Raw genomic sequence first — 21,761 nt, 5'->3', positions numbered from 1 at the left:
TTAAAACTTCTGATTTTTATGAAATATACCAAAAGAAAAAACTAAGCAAAAATACTGTGAAAGACATCACTACTTAATTTGAATCCCAAAACATATTAAGAGCTATAATATCTAACAAATTTCTGTAAACAAGGTTTCTTCAGATAGATACGTATCTGACCCACAGGTGGAGAAATGAAAAAAATCACCCATTCTCCTTTTTCATAATCTAATGCTTAGTAAGTAAAGGACATTTAACAATCTTAGCTACCCCCAAATGAATTAATTTTCCTGCTTTCTAGTCCCACTACCCTATAGGTTAAGAACCACAGACTGGTAACAGACAGACATGAACTGGAGTCCCTGCTCTACCACTTTCCTTGCAAATTTAAATCCATTACTTAGCATCTACATGTTTGAATCCCTTAGTCTATAATATGAAAATAGAAATAACTCATAAAATTACTGAGGTAAAACATGCAAAGTGCTTGGCACAGTGCCTCACACACAATAAACACTTAATAAATATGAGCTGCTATTATTAACTAGAGGCCAGGTGCACAAAATTCGTGCACGGGGGGGGGGGGGAGAGGGGCCCTCAGCCCGGCCTGCACCCTCTCCAATCCAGGACCTCTCAGGGGATGTCCGACTGCCACTCGCAATCCAGGACTGCTGGCTCCTAACCACTCCCCTGCCTGCCTGCCTGCCTGCCTGCTTGCCTGTGTGATAGCCCATAACCACCTCTGCCTGCCTGCCTAATCCCCCCTAACTGCTCCCCTACCAGCCTGATCGCCCCTAACTGCTACCCTGCTGGCCTGATCGCCCCTAACTGCCTCTGCCTCACCCCTCACCTGGTACCCAGGAACCTCTCCTCTGGCTGATCACAGGCACCCAGGACCCTGGCCGGACACAGCCGCAGGGGACCGTGGCAGGCAGCTTTGCCCAGGCCACAGCCACCGGTGTCTGGGACTGCGGGGCGGGCAGCATGTCCCTCTCCTGGGCCACAGCCCCAGACGCGGGCGCCCGGGAGAGCGGGGCGAGCAACTTGTCCCTCTCCCGGACCACAGCCTGGCTGGTCCCCATTCTTCTCTCAAGAGCTCATTTGTGCCTGGTTAGTCCCCATTCCTCTCTCCCCAGTGTTGAGTGTCTGAGAAGTTACTGCGTGGTGGTGTGAGGGCATGATGACCATTTGCATATTAGCTCTTTATTATATAGGATAAATTGAAATGCTGCTATCGTAACTGAGAAATAATGCAATAACTGCTACTCTTACATAATTTTGGTACACATTTTTAAATAGTAAGTAGAAATTCCTAAAACAGAATTTCCTATTTTCAGTAACATTTTTTTTTCCATACTCTTCCCTGGAAAGATTAAAAGTATGTAAACAGCTACCTATTAGACGTATGTATGAAGTGATGAGATAGAGTAGAAAGAAATCCAGCTTTAGAGCCAGACAGGTCTCAGTTGTAGACCAAATTCAATGGCTCAATTATTATGTAATCCAGGCCATGTAAACTCTCTCAATCTTGTAAAGCTATTGCAAGAAGTACTAAGTATGTAAAGCATCAAGCACAGTATCTGGTATGTAGTATGCACTCAATAAACATCATTTATGACTATTCTTCTAAGCTACCCCTCATAAGTGATAAAACCAGCTTTGCCAGGGAAGAGGAAAAGCATAGGCAAGCACAAATCCTAATATACAGGCCAATGATGGACACTCATTTTCTCTTATCCATGAAAGAAAGCAGTGGTTTTGGGTTCACATACTCCTTCCAGAGTCTAATGAAAATGGAGCTCCTAGAAAATTAACCAGTATTTCAGGAAGTTCTCTATGTAAGGGATCTTAAGAACCTTTTAGTAAGGAGACTAAAGCCCCACTGGTGTTGCTCAATGTTGAGCATCCACCTATGAACTAGGTCATGGTTTCATTCCCAGTCAGGGCACATGCCCAGGTTTCGGGCTTCATCCCTAGAAGGGAGCATGCAGGAGGCAGCTGATCAATGGTTCTCTCTCACTGGTGTTTCTATCACTCTCTCTCTCTTCTCTGAAATAAATTTTTTCTATTTTTTTAAATATATTTTTATTGACTTCAGAAAGGAAGGGGAGAGAGAAACATCAATGATGTTCAATTTTTTTATTTTTCTTTTAAAGAGGAGACTAAGTAGCTTTTTCTAGACTTACTAGCAAGAATCTGAAAACATTATTTACTCAGTTTTGTGACAAAATGAGTCATTTAATTTTGCTCAGATTGAAGCAGTAAATCCTTCCTTTTTATTAAACTTCTCAATTTCATGACCTATCTGGTGTTGTATGGGAAAACAAATCTTGGTAAATGAAACTACAAGCTGTGCTAGAATTAGTTCAAATGTTTTTAAATGTGCTGTTTGAACACATGACCCAAACACAGAACCAAACGGAAAAGGAAGAAAAAATAGTCCAGCCCTGGCCGGGTATCTCAGTTGATTAAAGCATTGTCCAGATACCCAGATATGCCAAGGTGCATAAATGGGTAGAACAACAAATTATGTTTCTCTTCTCTCTCTAAAATCAATAAAATAAAATAGAAGTCCAGAAGGATAACAAACCTGACTGCATTCCATTCTTAGAAAAGCCGAATCAATTAAAGGAATCAAATGAGCCTCTAAATTCCAAAAATAAAAATCTGCAAACACGGAAGTCATTTAAAAAACAAACTGAGCCATGGCCAGGGAGCTCAGTTAGAGCGTGGTGTACAGCACGGTTTCCGTTTGGATCCCGGTAACATAACATACAAGAATCAACCAATCAATAAGTGGAACAAATCCATGTTTTCTTTCTCTTTCTCCCTCCCTCCCTCTAAAATCAATGAAAAGTTTTTAAAAGTAAAACATAAATAAAAAACTGAATCAGCAAATACAGTTTACCGAGTAAAGGAATACAGCTAATCCTGACTTCTCCCTGCGAGAAATCCTTTTTTATCCTTATTCTTCCCAAATTCCGAGTGAAACTACTCATTTGTTTGACGTAGAGTCAGAATGAAGTGGACGGGCGACCCACGGAGCGAACCGGAAAAACGTCTGGCCCCTATGACCTTGGTCCCGAAGGGTCCCCTCCCTCCCTCGGCCGCCCTTCCACGTGCCGGCGCTGCGGTGGCCCAGAGGCGTCTGCAGGCCGAGGGATGCATTTGGGAGCACTAAGCAGCAGGACGCAGGTTTGCCAACAGCGCGGGGCCGGGCCGAGCCTCTCTTCCTCCCTCTGGCCCCCACATCCCAGCGGCACTCAAGGCCCGGCGCCCGGCTCCCCACCTATGCTGCGCGCCGTTTGGGGGAACCCCGCGGCTCGGAAAGCCCAGTCCAGCAACTGCACATCACCAGGATAGACAGCCCCAGGTTGGGGGTCCAGCAGCATGAGACTCCTGTGCTATGCCGCCACGCCGCCTCCCTCGTGGGCTCCCAGACGGTCCGGCGGACACGTCGGGGCCGAGGAGTGGGGGTAGTGCGGTAGCGCGGAGGCTGGGCAGGGCGGCGCGCTCACCATGAGAACTTTGGCCGCGTTCTCCAGCTGGGCGATCACTTCTGGGGGCCCAAGTGCCGTCGCCATCATGGTCTCTCTTCAATGACGCGCCATCCGGTGCATTCTGGGAGCAGCGACGCGGCCGGCCAATCCGCGAACGACCCGCCCTCGGCGCTCCCCAGGCGGCTCCAGGCGATGATGCAGGCAGGGAGGCGGAGCAAGGGCGGTAGGGCATCGAGCGCCATGCTGAGGACTGATAGGGGTGGAGATGGGATGGGGCGGTAGGGGAGGGGCGGGGTACGGGGTCCGGAATGGGATTGGGGAACAGGACAAGTACTAGGCGCCCGCTGTTGGACAGGAGGCGACGGCCGCGCCAGCGCGCTGCTAGTCTCTGATTCTCTGGCGTCCGTCCGCACCGGACCACGGCGCCTTGTCACTGACCCCGAGTCCCTGGCATCGCGCGGACTTCTGCCGTCTCTTCCGTCCCTCTGTCCACGCCGCGCTCTGCGCGGGGGAATCGTCTGTGAGCGGGATCTCGAGATGCGTCCCCCGGGCCCTAGAACGTTCGCCTGGCTTCCCGGCCTTCATCCCTCGACCACAAGAGCGCAGTGAGGCAGGGCCTGCGGAAGGCGTCGTCCGGGTGTACTTACACCGCAGACTGCATTTATACCGCAGGCTGCTGACGCCACGCAGAAAGTCGTTCCTTCTCTTTAGCCAAGGCTCTCAGTCCACAGGAGAGGGGGAAGCAGGTACCCAGGCTGGCTGGCTGTTTCTCTAACCAAGTGAGAACTCGCAGCATCCAGGCCGCCAGCTGTGTCGCGTTCACGAGTTTCATCGTGTTGATTCTGGGTCCCTTTGGGAAGGCCATAGAGTCACCAGTAACACCCCTCACCCCCGGTCACTCTTCTTTGCAATGTTCAGGCACGTGGTCCTGAGAAAGCGGACTCAGCATTCACACATATTGGTTTGAGGGTGTATTTCGTTTATGGCCCATATTCCTGTTCCTGTTCCTATAACTTTGGTTACTGCTTTGTTGCTGCTCTGCTTCCTGGGTCACACTGAGGAAGGCATGAAGATAGGAAATATAGAAACTGGGGTCACTTTAACCAAGCTGCTAAAAATTATCATCATTAGGAAGGTTGAAGCATGAGGAAAGACTCCGTTCTTGTTCTAACTAGCTTGGGAACTCAAAACTTTTTTAACTTTTCAGTCTTGGATCAATGCCTTAATGTACATCTGGACATACACCAAACCTCCAGATAGTTAATTACCTACAAGGGAGCACCCATACGATTGTCAGCTGATTTCTCAACAGAAACTATGCAGGCCAGACGGGAGTGGCAAGAAATATTCAAAATGATGAATACCAAGAACCTACAACCAAGCTTACTCTACCCAGCAAAGCTTTCATTCAGAATTGAAGGTCAGATAAAGAGCTTCACAGATAAGAAAAAGTTAAAGGAGTTCATCACCACCAAACCAGTATTATATGAAATGCTGAAAGGCATTCTTTAAGAAGAGGAAGAAGAAGAAAAAGGTAAAGATAAAAATTATGAACAACAAATACATATCTATCAAGTGAATCTAAAAATCAAGTGAATAAAAAATCTGACGAACAGAATAAACTGGTGAATATAATAGAATCAGGGGCATAGAAAGGGAGTGGAATGACAATCCTTGTGGGGAAAGGGGTGTGGGGGCAGGGGTGGGAAGAGACCGGACAAAAATCATACACATATGGATGAGGACAGTGGGGGGGGAGGTAAGGGCAGAAGGTGCGGTGGGAACTGGGTGGAGGGGAGCTATGGGAAGAAAAAATAGGAACAACTGTAATAATCTGAACAATAAAGATTTATTTTTAAAAATACAATACTAAATACACCAAACATAAAAGAAAAATTTATAAGTTGGGATTCACCAAAATTAAAACCTTCTGCTCTTTAAGACACTATTAAGAAAATGGGATAAGAATTCTAAATACATATGCCAAAGAATTTGGACCCAAATTGCCTCCTTATAGTGCAACGTTTTGAGTTTTCCTTCTTTTTTTTTGTTTTATTTTAATAAATCTTTATTCAGATTATTACAATTGTTTCTCCTTTTTCCCCCCATGGCTCCCCTCCACCCAGTTCCCACCCCACCTTCTGCCCTTACCTCCCCCCCCCCCACTGTCCTCATCCATAGGTGTATGATTTTTGTCCAGTCTCTTCCTGAACCCCCTCATACCTCTTTCCCCCTGAGAATTATCAGTCCACTCCCTTTCTATGCCCCTGATTCTATTCTATTCACCAGATTATTCTGTCCCTCAGGTTTTTAATTCACTTGATTTTTAGGTTCACTTGTTGATAGATATGTATTTGTTGTTCATAATTTTTATCTTTACTTTTTTCTTCTTCCTCTTCTTTAAGAATACCTTTCAGCATTTCATATAATACTGGTTTGGTGGTGATGAACTCCTTTAGTTTTTTCTTGTCTGTGAAACTCTTTATCTGCCCTTCAATTCTGAATGATAGCTTTGCTGGGTAGAGTAATCTTGGTTGTAGGTTCTTGCTATTCATCACTTTGAAAATTTCTTGCCACTCCCATCTGGCCTGCATAGTTTCTGTTGAGAAATCAGCTGACAGTCATATGGGTGCTCCCTTGTAGGTAATTAACTGTTTTTCTCTTGCTGCTTTTAATATTCTCTCTTTGTCTTTTGCTCTTGGCATTTTAATTATGATGTGTCTTGGTGTGGTCCTCTTTGGATTCCTTTTGTTTGGGGTTCTGTGTGCTTCCTGGACTTGTAAGTCTATTTCTTTCACCAGGTGGGGGAAGTTTTCGGTCATTATTTCTTGAAATAGGTTTTCAGTATCTTGCTTTCTCTCTTCTTCTGGCACCCCCATAATTCTGATGTTGGTACGCTTGAAGTTGTCCCAGAGTCTTCTTACACTATCAACTTTTTGAATTTTTTTTTTTGCTTTTTGCTTTTTCGGTTGAGTGTTTTTTGCTTCTTTGTATTTCAATTCTTTGACTTGATTCTTGCGTTCCTCTAGTCTGTTGTTGGGTCTCTGTATAATATTTTTTATTTCAGTCAGTGTATGTTTAATTTCTAGTTGGTACTTTTTCATATCTTCGAGGGTCTCGTTATATTTATTGGCCTTTTCTAGGATATTCTTGAAAAGCCTTATAACCGTGGTTTTGAATTCTATATCCAGTCGTTTGTTTTCCTCCATTTCTTTCGTTTGTGATCTGATTCTTTGACGCCGCATTTTCATTGCTTCCCTGAGTTGGTAGGGTAGATTTGTGTGCTAGGTTTCCAATATGGCCCAGTGTGTCTGCCTCCCCAGTTAACCTGAGGTGGACACTCTTGGTGCACCCCTTTGTGGACTGTGTGTACAGCCTTGTTGTAATTAAGTCTTGATTGTTGTTGGTATCACTGGGAAGAATTGACCTCCGGGCCAGTTGGCTGTAAGGATCAGCTGTGTCTATGCTGGGAGAAGTTCGGTGCTGGAGACAGCCTTATAGGATTAGATTTGCCAAATTGCAATAGCCTCTGTGCTCAGCTTGGATGGGGTGGAGTCTCAGTCTTGGCTTCCCGTCAACCTTGCCCTTGCACGCATGTGCACGCCTTCAGACTTCTGCCTTCCCCGGCTCCCAAGTCTCCGCCCGAGAGTCCAGACTCCCCCCACAAGAGCATGGGTCCCCAGGGGCTCGCCCGGAACTGGGGTTCAGTGCAGTCAGAACTGGGGTTCAGTGCGGTCGGGGGCTTCCTTTTCCCTTCCACCAGAGAAAGTCAGCCAGGCTCTCAGCCGCCCTTCCTCTCTGCGCGCACAAAGACCCTTTGCTGTACCTCCAATTCTCTGTGAGCTTTTCTCTTTCTTTCTAGTTGTAGAATTTTCACTCAGCCAGCTTTCCTGTGGTTCTGGATGGTGTCCGTTATGTCTTTTAGTTGTAGTTTTGAAATTGTTGTGCGAGGCAGCAGTTTAGGTGCTTACCTATGCCGCCATCTTGGTTTCTCCGGAGTTTTCCTTCTTAATATGGGTAATTGTTTCCCATCATGGAAGATGAGAATTTAACTTTTTAAAAACCCTCTGCCCAATAACCATCCATGTTCTTCCCCTTCCCCCATCTTTCTAATATAGTATTGTCAGAATTTTGATGAAATATTTAGCATTTCATTATTATGACTATGTCAAAGCTTTCTGTAAATTAACCAAATGTTAAATAATACTTTACTTTTCTGCACAATCTTTAGTTTTCCCTAGAATTAATCATTGGTTTGTGTTTTCCTTGTACTTGTCCCAAATCTAATCCCAAAGTTTTCAAGTACCCCCAATCTCCTTTCAAGACAGGTGAAAAAAATTCTTCCCTGGGAAGTCTCTCCTAGAGCCTTCTGACCTGTCCTAGGTGAAAGGCTTGCCCTCTTCCCATGGAGCACCATTGTCCTCCTAGATGCCCCATCATGATCCCAGTGATTCCCTTTCTTCTGCTCCTCTGTTGGTCCATCTCTGTGACCCCATGTCATCCTATAGCTTGGTTTAATCCCTTCTTTTGTTGAAGTGCATTTGTGAAACCTTCCTAAGAAAGTGTGTATGAACAGAAAATATTCTGAAAAAAAAATTTTTTCTTTTGGTTAATCCTTACCCGAGAATATTTTTTTTTAATAATATATTTTATTGATTTTTTACAGAGAGGAAGGGAGAGGGACAGAGAGTCAGAAACATCGATGAGAGAGACATCGATCAGCTGCCTCCTGCACACCCCCCACTGGGGATGTGCCCGCAACCAAGGCACATGCCCCTGACTGGAATCGAACCTGGGACCCTTGAGTCCACAGGCCGACGCTCTATCCACTGAGCCAAACCGGTTAGGGCCTTACCCGAGAATATTTTGCATTGATTTTTAGAGAGAATGAACGAGAAGGGAAATGACAGAGAATCATCCATGTGAGATAATTGGTTGCCTCCTGCACATACCTTGACTGGGGCCTGCAACAGAGGTATGTGCCCTTGATCAGAATTGAACCCAGGACCCTTCAGTCTGAGGGCTGATGCTGTATCCACTGAGCCAAACCAGCTAGCACCAGTATTCTGAATTCTTGAATATCTGAAATGCCATTATTCTTTCACACTGATAAGGGTATAGAATTTTAAGTTGGAAACAATTATTTTAACAAATTTTTCAGGCTTGTTCCATTATTCTCTAATGTCTATTTATTTTTGGATGATATCAGTTTGATTTTAGAGAGAAAGAGAGGCTGAAGGGAGAAAGGGAAGAAAGAAAACATATTTGAGAAAAATATCATCCTGGAGTTAAATTCTGGGTAAATTAACAAATTATTTCACTGACTCTCACCCAGGAGATACTTGGTCCCATAACAATCAACATGTTTTTAAACTTTATCTTTTAAAATTTATCTTTTTTGTTGCAAGTATGTCCCCCTTTTTTCCCTAGTGACCCCCTCCACCCACCTATGCCCCACTCTAATGTCTAGAAATGGTGTTAAATTCAAAACCATTCTCATTCTTGACCCTTTGTGAATTAACTGTTTTATCTCTTTGGAAGCTTACAGGATTTTCTCTTTGTTCCAAATATTCTAAAATTTTGTTATGATATGCGTATGATATCTATTTTTATCCACTGTTCTGGGCCCTTCAGGCCATTTTAATCTAGAAATATATCCTTCAGCTCTAGGAAATTTCCCTAAATTATTGCATTGAGGAATTCCTCAACTCCCATGTAAAAAATTTTTTCTCTTCCTTGAAACTCTGATGATTCAGATGTTAGACATGTACTCATCTTCTAATTTTGTTATGTTTATCTCTTATTTTCCATTTCTTCATCTTTTGGCTGGTTTTTTTTTTTCCTGCTGGAGTTCCTTAACTTTATTGCCCAAACTTTCTACTAAGATTTTCATTCTTGCTATCATTGTAATTTTTTAATTCAAAGCACTCTCTCGTTTTCTGTTGTTAATCCTCACTCAAGGATACTTTTCCATTGATTTTTAGAGAGAGAGAAAGGAAGTGGGAGAGATACAGAAAAAAAACCGATATGCAACAAATACATCCATTGGTTGCCTCCCACACATGCCCCAACCGTTCCAGGATAGAGCCTGCAACTGAGGCTTCTGAGCAGAATCTCGGGCTGACTCTCTATTCATCCACAAAGTCAAATCAGCTAGGGCCGTGGTCGGCAAACTGTGGCTCGTGAGCCACATGCGGCTCTTTGGCCCCTTGATTGTGACTCTTCCACAAAATACCACGGCCTGGGCGAGTCTTTTGAAGAAGTGGAGTTAGAAGAAGTTTAAGTTTAAAAAATTTGGCTCTCAATAGAAATTTCAATCATTGTACTGTTGATATTTGGCTCTGTTGACTAATGAGTTTGCCGACCACTAAGCTAGGGCAAAGCACTCACTTTTATTCTGAGGGTGTTTTTGTTTTTTTAAAATAATATCCTGTTCTCATTTCAAGGGTATAAGATCTTTTACCCTTGAAATGATTGATGATAGTTTGTGGGTGCATTCCTCTCCTTGCACAGCTACTTTCACTGAGGCTGATTTAAAATATATATTTTTATTGATTTCAGAGAAGGGAGAGAGAGACAGAAGCATCAATGATGAGAGCTAGTCATTGATTGGCTGCATGCCCCCACCAGGGATCGAGCCCGCAACCCGGGCATGTGCCTTGACGAGGAATCAAACTGTGATCTCCTGGTTCAGAGGTCAACGCTCAATCACTGAGGCACACTGGTCGTACAAGTCTGCTTTTGACTAAGTGTTGTCTGCATCTTCCACATCAGAGGCTCTCCTCAGGTTCACTTTGTCTTCAGAGGATCATAGCTGAGAGCTGGACAGTAAAATGTGATGGGATCTGATTGTCTGAGGGAACTTCAGAGTAAGGTAATTTGCTGGATTCTCTAGTTGGAGAACCTTGATATCCATATCTTCAAGTCTTTCTTCCTATGGTGTTCAAAAATCCCAGAGAAGACCACCAAACTCCTGCCCAGAGCATAACAATCTTGTTGCCAGTATTCTGAGACTTGAGTAGAAAAAGGACTGAAGGACTCAGTATGCATACATTCACTTCATCCTGCTGTGGACAGTCCACAGTTCTATCCAAAACCATGCCTCATAAACTCAGCACCCCTCTTTTACCATCCTCAGAGGATAACATTCTCATCTTTTCCCATCCTATGTAATAAAGAGGGAATATGCTAATTGACCCTCACACCATCGCAAAGATGGTAGTGCCCACAGCCAATAAGGAGGGAATGTGCTAATTGACTGCCCCATCCTCAAAGATGGCAGCGCCCACAGCCACAAGATGGTGGCGCTCAGCTCTTTCAGCTCTGCGCCCCTGCCTCTGGAGTCCCCCAGTCCCCTCAGCACCCCAGCTGCCCAGGGTCAGCCCAAGGTGCAGGCAGGCCTCGGATGGCAGCTTCCCAGCTGCCCAGGTCCACTCGAGGCTCAGGTAACCAGGGCTGGCCGAGGCTTGCGCTGCCAGCAGTGGCAGCAGCAGAGGTGTGATGGGGCGTCGCCTTCCCCTGATCGCCGGGTGGCCTCCCGCCCCTGGGGTCTCCTGGACTGTGAGAGGGGGCAGGCCAGGCTGAGGGACCCCCTACCCTCCAGTGCCTAAATTTTTATGCACCGGGCCTCTAGTTTGGGATGGGGCAGTCACTCATCTGGCAAGAGTTGGAGAGATGCGCTGGATAACTTCTAAAACAGACTTTAAACCAATTCTCTTTATTTTAGCATGAAACATTAATGGGCCATAAAACACATTTTTATACATTTAAAAGAGTAGAAATTATTGCCCTGACTGGTGTGGCTCAGTTGCTTAAGTGTCATCCCATGCACCAAGAGGTTGCCAATTCGATTCCTGGTCAGGGTACATGCCTGGGCTATGGATTCGACCCGCAGTGCAGGGAATATGGGAAGTAGCCTATCAATGTTTCTCTCTCATCAATCTTTCTCCCCCTCTCCGTTCCCCTCTCTCTAAAATCAATAAAAACACAATAAAAATAATAGAAATCATAACTCTTAGGCCACAATGGAATTAAACTAGGACTAGATAATAGATAGCTAGAAAATTGCAAAAATACTTGGAGATTAAGTAACACACTCCTAAGTAACACATAGGTCAAAAAAGAAATCTCACAAGAAATTTTGAACTACATAAAAATGAAAATACAACTTAATAAATTAAAAAAAAATATTGTTGAGAGTATTACAGATATCCCTCTTTTTCCCCTCTTTGCCCCCCCTCCACCTGGTTTCTGCCCCACCCCAGGCTTTCACCACTCCATTGTCTGTGTCCATGGGTAATGCATAGATACATATAAGATCTTTGTCTAATCTCTTCCCACCTCCCCCAACCCCCTACTCTTTGAGAATCGTCAATCTGTTCCGTTTCCGTGCATCTGATTCTATTTTATTCACCAGTTTTTTCTGTTCATTAGGTTTCTTATTTAGTTATTTTGATTTTTTAGATTCAATTGTTGATAGACATGTATTTATTGCCTTTTTATTCACATTTTTTATCTTTTTCTTTTTTTTTCTTTTTCTTTTTTAATATATTTTATTGATTTTTTTACAGAGAGGAAGGGAGAGGAATAGAGAGTTAGAAACATCGATGAGAGAGAAACATCGATCAGCTGCCTCCTGCACACCCCCCACCGTGGATGTGCCCGCAACCAAGGTACATGCCCTTGACCGGAATTGAACCTGGGACCTTTCAGTCCACAGGCCGACGCTCTATCCACTGAGCCAAACCGGTTTCGGCTATCTTTCTTTTTCTTATTCCTCTTCTTAAAGAATACCCTTCTGGGGGGAAAGGAGACATATGTAATACTTTAAACAATAAAAAGTAAAAGAAAAAAAAAGAAAAGAATACCATTCAACATTTCATGTAATACTGGTTTGGTGGTGATGACATCCTTTAGCTTTTTCTTGTCTGTGAAGTTATTTATCTAACCTTCAATTTTAAATGATAGAAAAAATTAATCACTTTGAATATCTTTTGCCAGTCCCTTCTGTCCTGACTAGTTTCTGTTAAGAAATCAGCTGACAGTTGTATGGGTACTCTCTTGTAGGTAATTAACTGCTTTTCTCTTGCTGCTTTTAAGATTCTCTTTGTCTTTAGTTCTTGGCATTTTAATTATGATGTGTCTTGGTGTGGTCCTCTTTGGATTCCTCTTTTTTGGGACTCTCTGTGTTTCTGGGACTTGTAAGTCTATTTCTTTCACCAGGTGGGGAAGTTTTCTGTCATTCTTCCTTTTTTTTTTAATAGTAAATAATTTTTTATTTTAATTATTTATTTTTGAAAGTATTACTTATGTCAATTTTTTCCCCCATTGACCTTTCCCAGCCTGCTTGCACCCCAACCAGATCTTCACCACTCTATTGTCTGTGTCCATTGGTTATGCTTATATGCATACAAGTTCTTTGGTTGATCTCTACCCCGCCCCCCCCCCGACACACACACACACACACACACACACACACACACACACACACACACACTCCCGTGCCTTCCCTCTGAGGTCTTTTCAATGTTTCTGTTTCTGGATCTATTTTCGTTCATCGATTTGTGTTGTTCATTATATTTCACAAATGAGTGAGATCATGTGATATGTATCTTTCTCTGACTGGCTTATTTCACTTAGCATAATGGTCTCCAGGTCCATCCATGCTGTTGAGCTCCTCTTTAAAACCTGCGTAGTATTCCATTGTGTAGATGTACCACAATTTTTTAATGCACTAATCCACTGATGGGCACTAACGCTGTTTCCAAATCTTAGATATTGTAAATTGTGCTGCTATGAACATAGGGGTAGATATATTCTTTCTGATTGGTGTTTCTGATTTCATGGGGATATATCCCTAGAAGTGGGATCATTGGGTCAAATGGGAGTTCCATTTTTAATTTTTTGAGGAAACTCCATACTGTTTTCCACAGTGGCTGCACCAGTCTGCATTCCCACCAGCAGTGTACGAGGCTTCCCTTTTCTCCACATCCTCACCAGCACTTGTTTTGTTGATGATAACCATTCTGACAGGTATGAGGTGGTATCTTATTGTCATTTTGATTTGCATCTCTTGGATGATTAGTGACTTTGAGCATTTTTTCATATGCCTCTTGGCCTGCTGTATGTCCACTTTCAAGAAGTGTCTATTTTAGGTCCTTTGTCTATTTTTTGATTGAATTGATTATTTTCCTTTTGTTAAGTTGTTTGAGTTCCCTATAAATTTTGGAGATTAACCACTATTCAAATGTAACATTGGCAATTATGTTCTCCCATGCAGCGGGGCCTCTTGTTATTTTGTTGATAGTTTCTTTTGCTGTACAGAAGTTTTTTATTTTGATGTAGTTCCATTTGTTTATTTTCTCCTTAGTTTTCATAATCCTAGGAGATATATTGGTAAACAGATTGCTACAAGATATGTCTCATATTTTGCTGCCTATTGATTCTTCTTAGATTTGTATGGTTTCTTTTCTTACATTTAAGTCCTTTATCCATTTTGAGATTATTTTTGTATTTGGTGTAAATTGGTGGCCTAGTTTCATTTTTTTGCAAGTATCTGTCCAATTTTCCCAACACCATTTACTGAAGAGACTGTCTTGTCTCCATTTTATGCTCTTTTCTCCTTTGTGGAATAATAATTGAGCATAATGCCTTGGGTCAATTTCTGGGTTCTCTGTTCTGTTCCCTTAGTCTATATGTCTGTTCTTGTGCCAGTACCAGGCTGTTTTGAGAATAGTGGTTTTGTAATATAACTTGATATCTAGTATGGTGATCCCTCCAACTTTGTTCTTACTCAGGATTGCTGTGGCTATTAGGGGTCTTTAATTCCATATAAATTTTTAGAGAGTTCGTTCTAGGTCTGTCAAATATGCCATTCGTATTTTCACAGGGATTGTATTGAACCTATAGATTGCTTTGGATAGTATGGACATTTTAATTATGTATCTTCTACCAATATACATGGTATATTCCTTCTTCTATCTTTTTTCAACATCCTGTTTAGACCTTCCTCTATATCTTTTTTCAATGTCCTGTAGTTTTCTGAGTACAAGTCTTTTACCTCCTTAGTTAAATTTACTCCTAGGTATCTTTTTTGTTAAATTTAATAAATCTTTATTGTTCAGATTATTACAATTGTTTCTCCTTTTTCCCCCCATAGCTCCCTCCATCTGGTTCCCCCCCCCCCCAATTCTCTGCCCTTACCTCACCCCACTGTCCTCATCCATAGGTGTACGATTTTTGTCCGGTCTCTTCCTGCACCCTCCCATACCCCTTTCCCCCTGAGAATTATCAGTCCACTCCCTTTCTATGCCCCTGATTCTATTATATTCACCAGTTTATTCTGTTCCTCGGATTTTTAATTCACTTGATTTTTAGGTTCACTTGTTGATAGATATGTGTTTGTTGTTCATAATTTTTATCTTTACTTTTTTCTTCTTCCTCTTCTTAAATAATACCTTTAAGCATTTCATATAATACTGGTTTGGTGGTGATGAACTCCTTTAACTTTTTCTTATCTGTGAAGCTCTTTATCTGACCTTCCATTCAGAATGATAGCTTTGCTGGGTAGAGTAATCTTGGTTGTAGGTTCTTGCTATTCATCACTTTGAAAATTTCTTTTTTTTTTTTTAATATATTTTATTGATTTTCCACAGAGAGGAAGGGAAAGGGACAGAGAGCTAGAAACATCGATGAGAGAGAAACATCGATCAGCTGCCTCCTGCACACTCCCCACTGGGGATGTGCCCGCAACCAAGGTACATGCCCTTGACCGGAATCGAACCCGGGACCCTTCAGTCCGCAGGCCGACGCTCTATCCACTGAGCCAAACCAGCTAGGGCACTTTGAAAATTTCTTGCCACTCCTGTCTGGCCTGCATAGTTTCTGTTGAGAAATCAGCTGACAATCGTATGGGTGCTCCCTTGTAGGTAATTAACTGTTTTTCTCTTGCTGCTTTTAATATTCTCTCTTTGTCTTTTGCTCTTGGCATTTTAATTATGATGTGTGGTGTGGTCCTCTTTGGATTCCTTTTGTTTGGGGTTCTGTGTGCTTCCTGGACTTGTAAGTCTATTTCTTTCACCAGGTAGGGGAAGTTTTCAGTCATTATTTCTTCAAATAGGTTTTCAGTATCTTGCTCTCTCTCTTCTTCTGGCAACCCCATAATTCAGATGTTGGTACGCCTGAAGTTGTCCCAGAGTCTTCTTACACTATCTTCAACTTTTTGGATTCTTTTTTCTTTTTGCTTTTCCGGTTAAGTGTTTTTTTGCTTCTTTGTATTTCAAATCTTTGACCTGATTCTTGCGTTCCTCTAGTCTGTTGTTGGGTCTCTGTATAATATTTTTTATTTCAGTCAGTGTATGTTTAATTTCTAGTTGTTCCTTTTTCATATCCTCGAGCGTCTCGCTAAATTTATCAGCCTTTTCTAGGAAATTCTTGAAAAACCTTATAACCGTGGTTTTGAATTCTATATCCAGTTGTTTGCTTTCCTCCATTTCTTCGTTTGTGATCTGTTTCTTTGTCTCCGCATTGTCGCTACTTCCCTGAGTTGGTAGAGTAGCTTTGTGTGCTAGGTGTCCTATATGGCCCAGTGGCTAAGCTTCCCCAGTTACCTGAGGTGGACACTTTTGGTGCACCCCTTTGTGGACTGTGTGCACAGTATTGTTATAGTTAAGTCTTGATTGTTGTTGGTATCACTGGGAGGAATTGACCTCCAGGCCAGTTGGCTGTAAGGATCAGCTGTGTCTATGCTGGGAGAAGTTTGGTGCTGGAGACAGCCTTATAGGACCAGACTTGCAAAATTGCAAAAGCCTCTGTGCTCAGCTTGGATGGGGCGGAGTCTCAGGGCTGAGCAGACAGTCTTGGCTTCACATCAGCCCTGCCCTTGCGCGTGCGCCTCCAGCCCTCTGCCTTCCATGGCTTCCCTGAGTTTCCACCTGACAGTCCAGATTCCCTCCATAAGAGCGTGGGTCCCCAGGGTCTCGCCCGGAACTGGGGTTCAGTGCAGTCAGAACTGGGGTTCAGTGCAGTCAGGAGCTTCCAACTCCCTTCCGCTAGGGAAAGCCTGTGGCAACCTCCACAGTCAGTCTTCTCTGCGCACACTCGCTCGCGTGTGCCTCCAGACCCCTGCCCACCACGGCTCCCCCGAGTCTCCGAGTTTCCTTGTGCCTTTCTCTCTACCTGACAGTCCAGACTCCCCCTGTATGAGCCTGGGTCCACGGGGTTTCGCCTGGAACTGGGGTTCAGTGCAGTCGGAACTGGGGTTCAGTGCAGTCGGGGGCTTCCTTCCCCCTCCTGCCAGAGAAAGCCAGCCATGCACTCAGCCGCCCTTCCTCTCTGCGTGTGTCTCCATACCTCAGCCCTTTGCTGCTCCTCTGATTCTCCGTGAGCTTTCCTCTTTCCTTCTAGTTGTAGAATTTCCACTCAGCCAGCTTTCCTGTGGTTCTGGATGATGTCCGTTCTGTCTTTTAGTTGTAGTTTTGAAATTATTGTGCGAGGCAGCAGTTTAGATGCTTACCTATGCCGCCATCTCGGTTTCTCCTTGTTCCTAGGTATCTTAATATTTTTGTTGCAATGGTAAATGTAGTTGTTCTTTAGTTTCTCTTTCTGTGAGTTCATTATTGATGTATAAAAATGCCATCAATTTCTGGGTGTTAATTTTATATCTTGCTATGTTGCTGGATTCATACATTTTTTTTTCAAAATATATTTTTATTGATTTCAGTAAAGAAGGGAGAGAATCTCTATAGAAACATCAATTATGAGAATCATTGATCAGTGGCCTCCTGCACGCCCCCACTGGGGTTCAAGCCCCCAACCTGGGCATGTGCCCCTGACCAGAATCGAACCTGGGACCCTTCAGTCTGCAGGCCAACGCTCTATCTACTGAGCCAAACCAGCTAGGGCTGGATTCATTTATTAAATCTAATAGTTTTTTGATGGAGTCATTAGGGTTTTCTATGGGTAATATCATGTCATCTGTGAATAATGACAGTTTTACTTCTTTTCCAGATTGAATACCTTTTATTTCTTCTTCTTGTCTGATCACTATGGCTAGCTCATCTAGTACTATGTTGAAAAGGAGTGGTGACAGTGGTCATCCCTCTCTTGTTCCTGTTCTTAGGGGAAATGGTTTTCATTTTTGCCCATTGAGAGTGATGTTGGCTGTAAGTTTGTCATTTGAGGCTTTTATTATGTTGAGGTCTGACCCCTCTATTCCTACTTTGCTGAGAGTTTTTTTTATCAAAACTGGGTGTTGGATTTTGTCAAATGTTTTTTCTGTATCAATTGATGTAATCATGTGATTTTTGTCTTGCAGTCTGTTAATGTGCTGTATCACATTTATTGATTTGTGGATATTGTATCCCCCTTGCATCCCCAGAATAATTTCCATTTGGTCATGGTATGTGACCTTTTTAATGTATTACTGGATGTTATTTGCTAATATTTTGTTGAGAATTTTTAGCATTTATGTTAATCAGGGTTATTGGCCTGTAGTTCTCTTTCTTTGTAGTGTCTATCTGGTTTTGGGATTAGGGTAATACTGGCTTCATAGAAAGAGCTTGGAAGTGTCCCTTCCTCTTGAATTTTTTTGCAATAGTTTGAGGAGTATAGGTGTTAGTTCTTCTTTGAATGTTTGGTAAAACTGCCTGTGAAGCCATCCAGACCAGGCCTTTGTTTGCTGGAAGTTTTTTTATTACTGCTTCAATTTCATGTCTAATTATTGGCCTACTCAGGTTTTCTGATTCTTCCTGATTGAGTTCTAGAAGATTGTATTTTTCTAGGAATATGTCCATTTCGTCTGGATGTGATTTGCTAACTTTGTTGAGAATTTGTCCAGTTTGTTGGAATAGAGGTGTCACAGTATTTTTTTTTTTTTATGATCCTTTGTAATTCTGTGGAGTAGGTTGTTTCTTCACCTCTTTCATTTCTGATTTTGTTTATTTGGGTCCTCTCTGTTTCTTGGTGAGCCTGGCTAGAGGTTCATCAATCTTGTTTATCCATTCAAATAAGTAGCTTTTAGGTTTATTGATCTTTTATATTTTTTGTGAGGTCTCTATGTCATATATTTCCACTCTTATCTTTATTATTTATTATTCCTTCTACTTACTCTGGGCTTTTCTTGTTGCTCTCTTTCTATTTCTTTAAGTTGTAGGGTTAGATAACTTATTACAAGTTTTTCTTGTTTTTTGAGGTAGGTCTGTAATGCTATGAACTTCCCTCTCAGGCTTGCTTTCACTGTGTCCCATAGATTTTAGATTTTTGTGTTTTCATTGTCATTTGTTTCCAGGATATTTTTTATTTGTTCTTTAATCTCTTTGGTAACCAAGTCATTGTTTAATAGCATGCTATTTGGCTTCCATGTGTTTGATTGTTTTTATTGTAATTTATTTCTTCTTTTTTTAAAAAAATATATTTTATTGATTTTTTACAAAGAGGAAGGGAGAAGGATAGAGAGTTAAAAACATCGATGAGAGAGAAACATCGATCAGCTGCCTCCTGCACACCCCCTACTGGGGATGTGCCCGCAACCAAGGTACATGCCCTTGACCGGAATCGAACTCAGGACCCTTCGTTCCACAGGCCGACGCTCTATCCACTGAGCCAAACCGGTTTCGGCTATTGTACTTTATTTCTAATTGTATGTCATTGTGATCTGAGAAAATGCTTGACATGATTTCAATCTTCTTGAATTTGTAGAGCCTTAGCCTGTGTCCTAATATGTGGTCTATCTTTGAAAATGACCCATGTGCACTTGAGAAGAATGTATATTCTGTAGCTTTGGGTTGAAATGTTCTGAAGATGTCAATTAGTTCCATCTGATCTAGTGAGTCTTTTAGGATTGCTGTTTCCTTGATGATTTTTTGTCCAGTGAACTCAATGAGGTATTAAAAGTCCCCTACTATGATTGTACTAGAGGTCCGGTGCATGAAATTCATGCACAGGAGTGTGTGTCCCTCAGCCCAGCCTGCACGCTCTCCAAACTGGGACCCCTTGAGGGATGTCCGACGGCCCGTTTAGGCCCAATCCAGGTAGGCTCGGGCCTAAACGGGCAGTCACACATCCCTCTTGCAATCCAGGACTGCTGGCTCCCAACTGCTCGCCTGCCTGCCTTCCTGATTGCCCCTAACGGCTTCTGCCTGCCAGCCTGATCACCCCCTAACCACTCCTCTGCCAGCCTGATTGATGCCTAAGTGCTCCCCTGCCAGCCTGTTTGCCCCTAACCGCCCTCCCCTGCAGGCCTGGTCACCCCTAACTGCCCTCCCCTGCAGGCCTGTTTGCCCCTAACTTCCCTCCCCTGCAGGCCTGGTCCCCCGCAACTGCTATCCCCTGCAGACCTGGGTACCCCCCAACTGCCCTTCCCTGCAGGCCTGGTCGCCCCCAACTTCCCTCCCTTGCAGACCTGGTCCCTCCCAATTACCCTGCTGGCCATCTTGTGGCAGCCATCTTGTGTCCACATGGGGTCAGTCATCTTTGACCTCATGGGGGCAGCAATTTTGTGTGTTGGAGTGATGGTCAATTTGCATATTATTCTTTTATTAGATAGGATAGAGGCCTGGTGCATGGGTAGGGCCTTGCTGGTTTGCCCTGAAGGGTGTCCCAGATCAGGGTGGGGGTTTCCTTTTGATGTGGGGCAGCCTGGGTGAGGGGCCTGTGGTGCTTTGCAGGCCGGCCACGCCCCCCAGTGACCCAAGTGGAGGCCCTGGTATCTGGGATTTATTTATCTTCTATAACTGAAACTTTGTAGCCTTAAGCGGAGCCAAGCCTCCTGTCGCTCCGTGGCTGCAGCCATTTTTGTTGGGATTTATTTATCTTCTATAATTGAATCTTTGTAGCCTTAAGCAGAGGCCAAGGCAGACGGAAAGCTTGGCTTCCTCCATTGCCAGGGAAACGCAAGCCTTCTGCTCTCTATGTGGCCTCAGCCATCTTGGTTGGGTTAATTTGAATACTCGCTCCTGATTGGCTGGTGGGCGTGGCTTGTGGATGTAGTGAAGGTACAGTTAATTTTCATATTACTCTTTTATTAGATAGGATTGCTGTCAATCTCTCTCTTAATATCTACCAGAAGTGGTGGGTTGACACCAGCTTGACCAGCATGCACGCCTGGCCTCCAGACGCCCTCATAAAAGGCGCTCCCACCCGGTGCTGTAAGCAGCCGTCGACTTCGGCTGGGTGAGGATGGAGTGACGAGCGCGGCCCTGGCCATGGTGACCCGGCTCAACGCTCTGCGCCCACTCGCGCAGCGGAGCAAAGCCCCACAGAGCCACTCCAGGAAAGGGCGCGTGACGTGGGACGTTGCCATGGGCCAATGTTGCCCCGCAGGCAGCCCTCTGATCTCCAGCAATGAGCCTGCACCCCCTGCTGCCTCCACTCGAGACTCAAGCCCTGGGCTGACTGGGCCAGGGCTGACGGGCGCCCGTGGCAGCGGGCGCTCGGGCGGTGGGCGGCTTGTGTTGGCAAACATCGCGCGGGAGCGCAGCTGGGTGAAGACTCTGTGGCACACTTTCCTGGAGCTGCAGCGCACGCTGCCGTCTGTTCCGCCAGACACCAAGCTGTCCAAGTTTGACGTGCTCCTGCTGGCCACCACCTACATCACTCACCTCACCCACAGCCTGCAGGATGACACCGAGGCACCGGCAGACCCTGGACTGGGCGCCCAGCATGGTGACGGCTACCTGCACCCTGTCAAGAAATGGCCCATGTGATTAAGATTATACATTGGTGCTACTGGTCAGTTTCTGAAGCATTCTGTCTCTGGAGAAAAAGCAAATCATGGCAATATTCCAACAGACTCACAGCCTTAGGCTGTCCCCTGATGGGTGCTGAAAGAAAGTGGTGTCCATTGTTTTTAAATACTATGAAATAATTTTATATTTATTACATCACACATAACAAACATCATTTCTGAAAGTTGACATATGAATCCATAGGTGAGTTTTCAGATTTATCTGTCTAATCTAAATAAATGAGAAATGAAATAGTCTTGAATAAAAAAATATATATATCTTCCAGAAGTTTTTTATGTAGTTGGGTGTACCTGTATTGGGTGCATATATTTTTACCAGAGTTGTAGCCTCTTATTGTATTGATCTCTTTAGTATTATGAAGTGGCCTTCCTTATCTCTTGTTATGGCCTTCACTTTTTGAGGTCTGTTTTGTCAGATATAAGTGTTGCTACACCAACTTTTTTTCATTTCATATGCATGAAAAAAAATTTTCCATCCCTTCACCATCAGTCTGTGTGAGTCCTTTTTCTGAGGTGGATCTCCTATAGACAGCATATA

At 43.6% G+C, this 21,761-nt stretch overlaps 1 protein-coding gene and 1 pseudogene across 4 annotated transcripts in view; one reads left to right on the top strand and one right to left on the bottom strand.

The window, feature by feature from the left end:
- Nucleotides 1–3,586, bottom strand: part of XPO4 (exportin 4) — a 172,814-nt gene extending 169,228 nt beyond the window's left edge. For all 3 annotated transcript variants that reach the window (XR_013960146.1, XR_013960147.1, XM_080660572.1), the window contains exon 1: nucleotides 3,499–3,586. Coding sequence is in view for 1 of the 3 variants with exons in the window: in XM_080660572.1 (XP_080516698.1) it covers nucleotides 3,499–3,567 (69 nt within the window). In the remaining 2 variants the exon portion in view is untranslated. The remainder of the gene's footprint in view (nucleotides 1–3,498) is intronic.
- A 17,095-nt stretch (nucleotides 3,587–20,681) lies between these two features.
- On the top strand, nucleotides 20,682–21,281 carry LOC308244151 (transcription factor 24-like; annotated as a pseudogene). Its single transcript has one exon. The product of its transcript is annotated as a transcription factor 24-like (transcript).
- The last annotated feature ends 480 nt before the right edge of the window (nucleotides 21,282–21,761 follow it).

Source organism: Plecotus auritus (genome assembly GCF_963455305.1).
Source record: "Plecotus auritus genome assembly, chromosome: 3".
Taxonomy (NCBI): Eukaryota; Metazoa; Chordata; class Mammalia; order Chiroptera; family Vespertilionidae; genus Plecotus; species Plecotus auritus.
The sequence above is the reverse complement of the archived record's forward strand: the minus strand, read 5'-3'. Positions and strand labels throughout refer to the sequence as shown.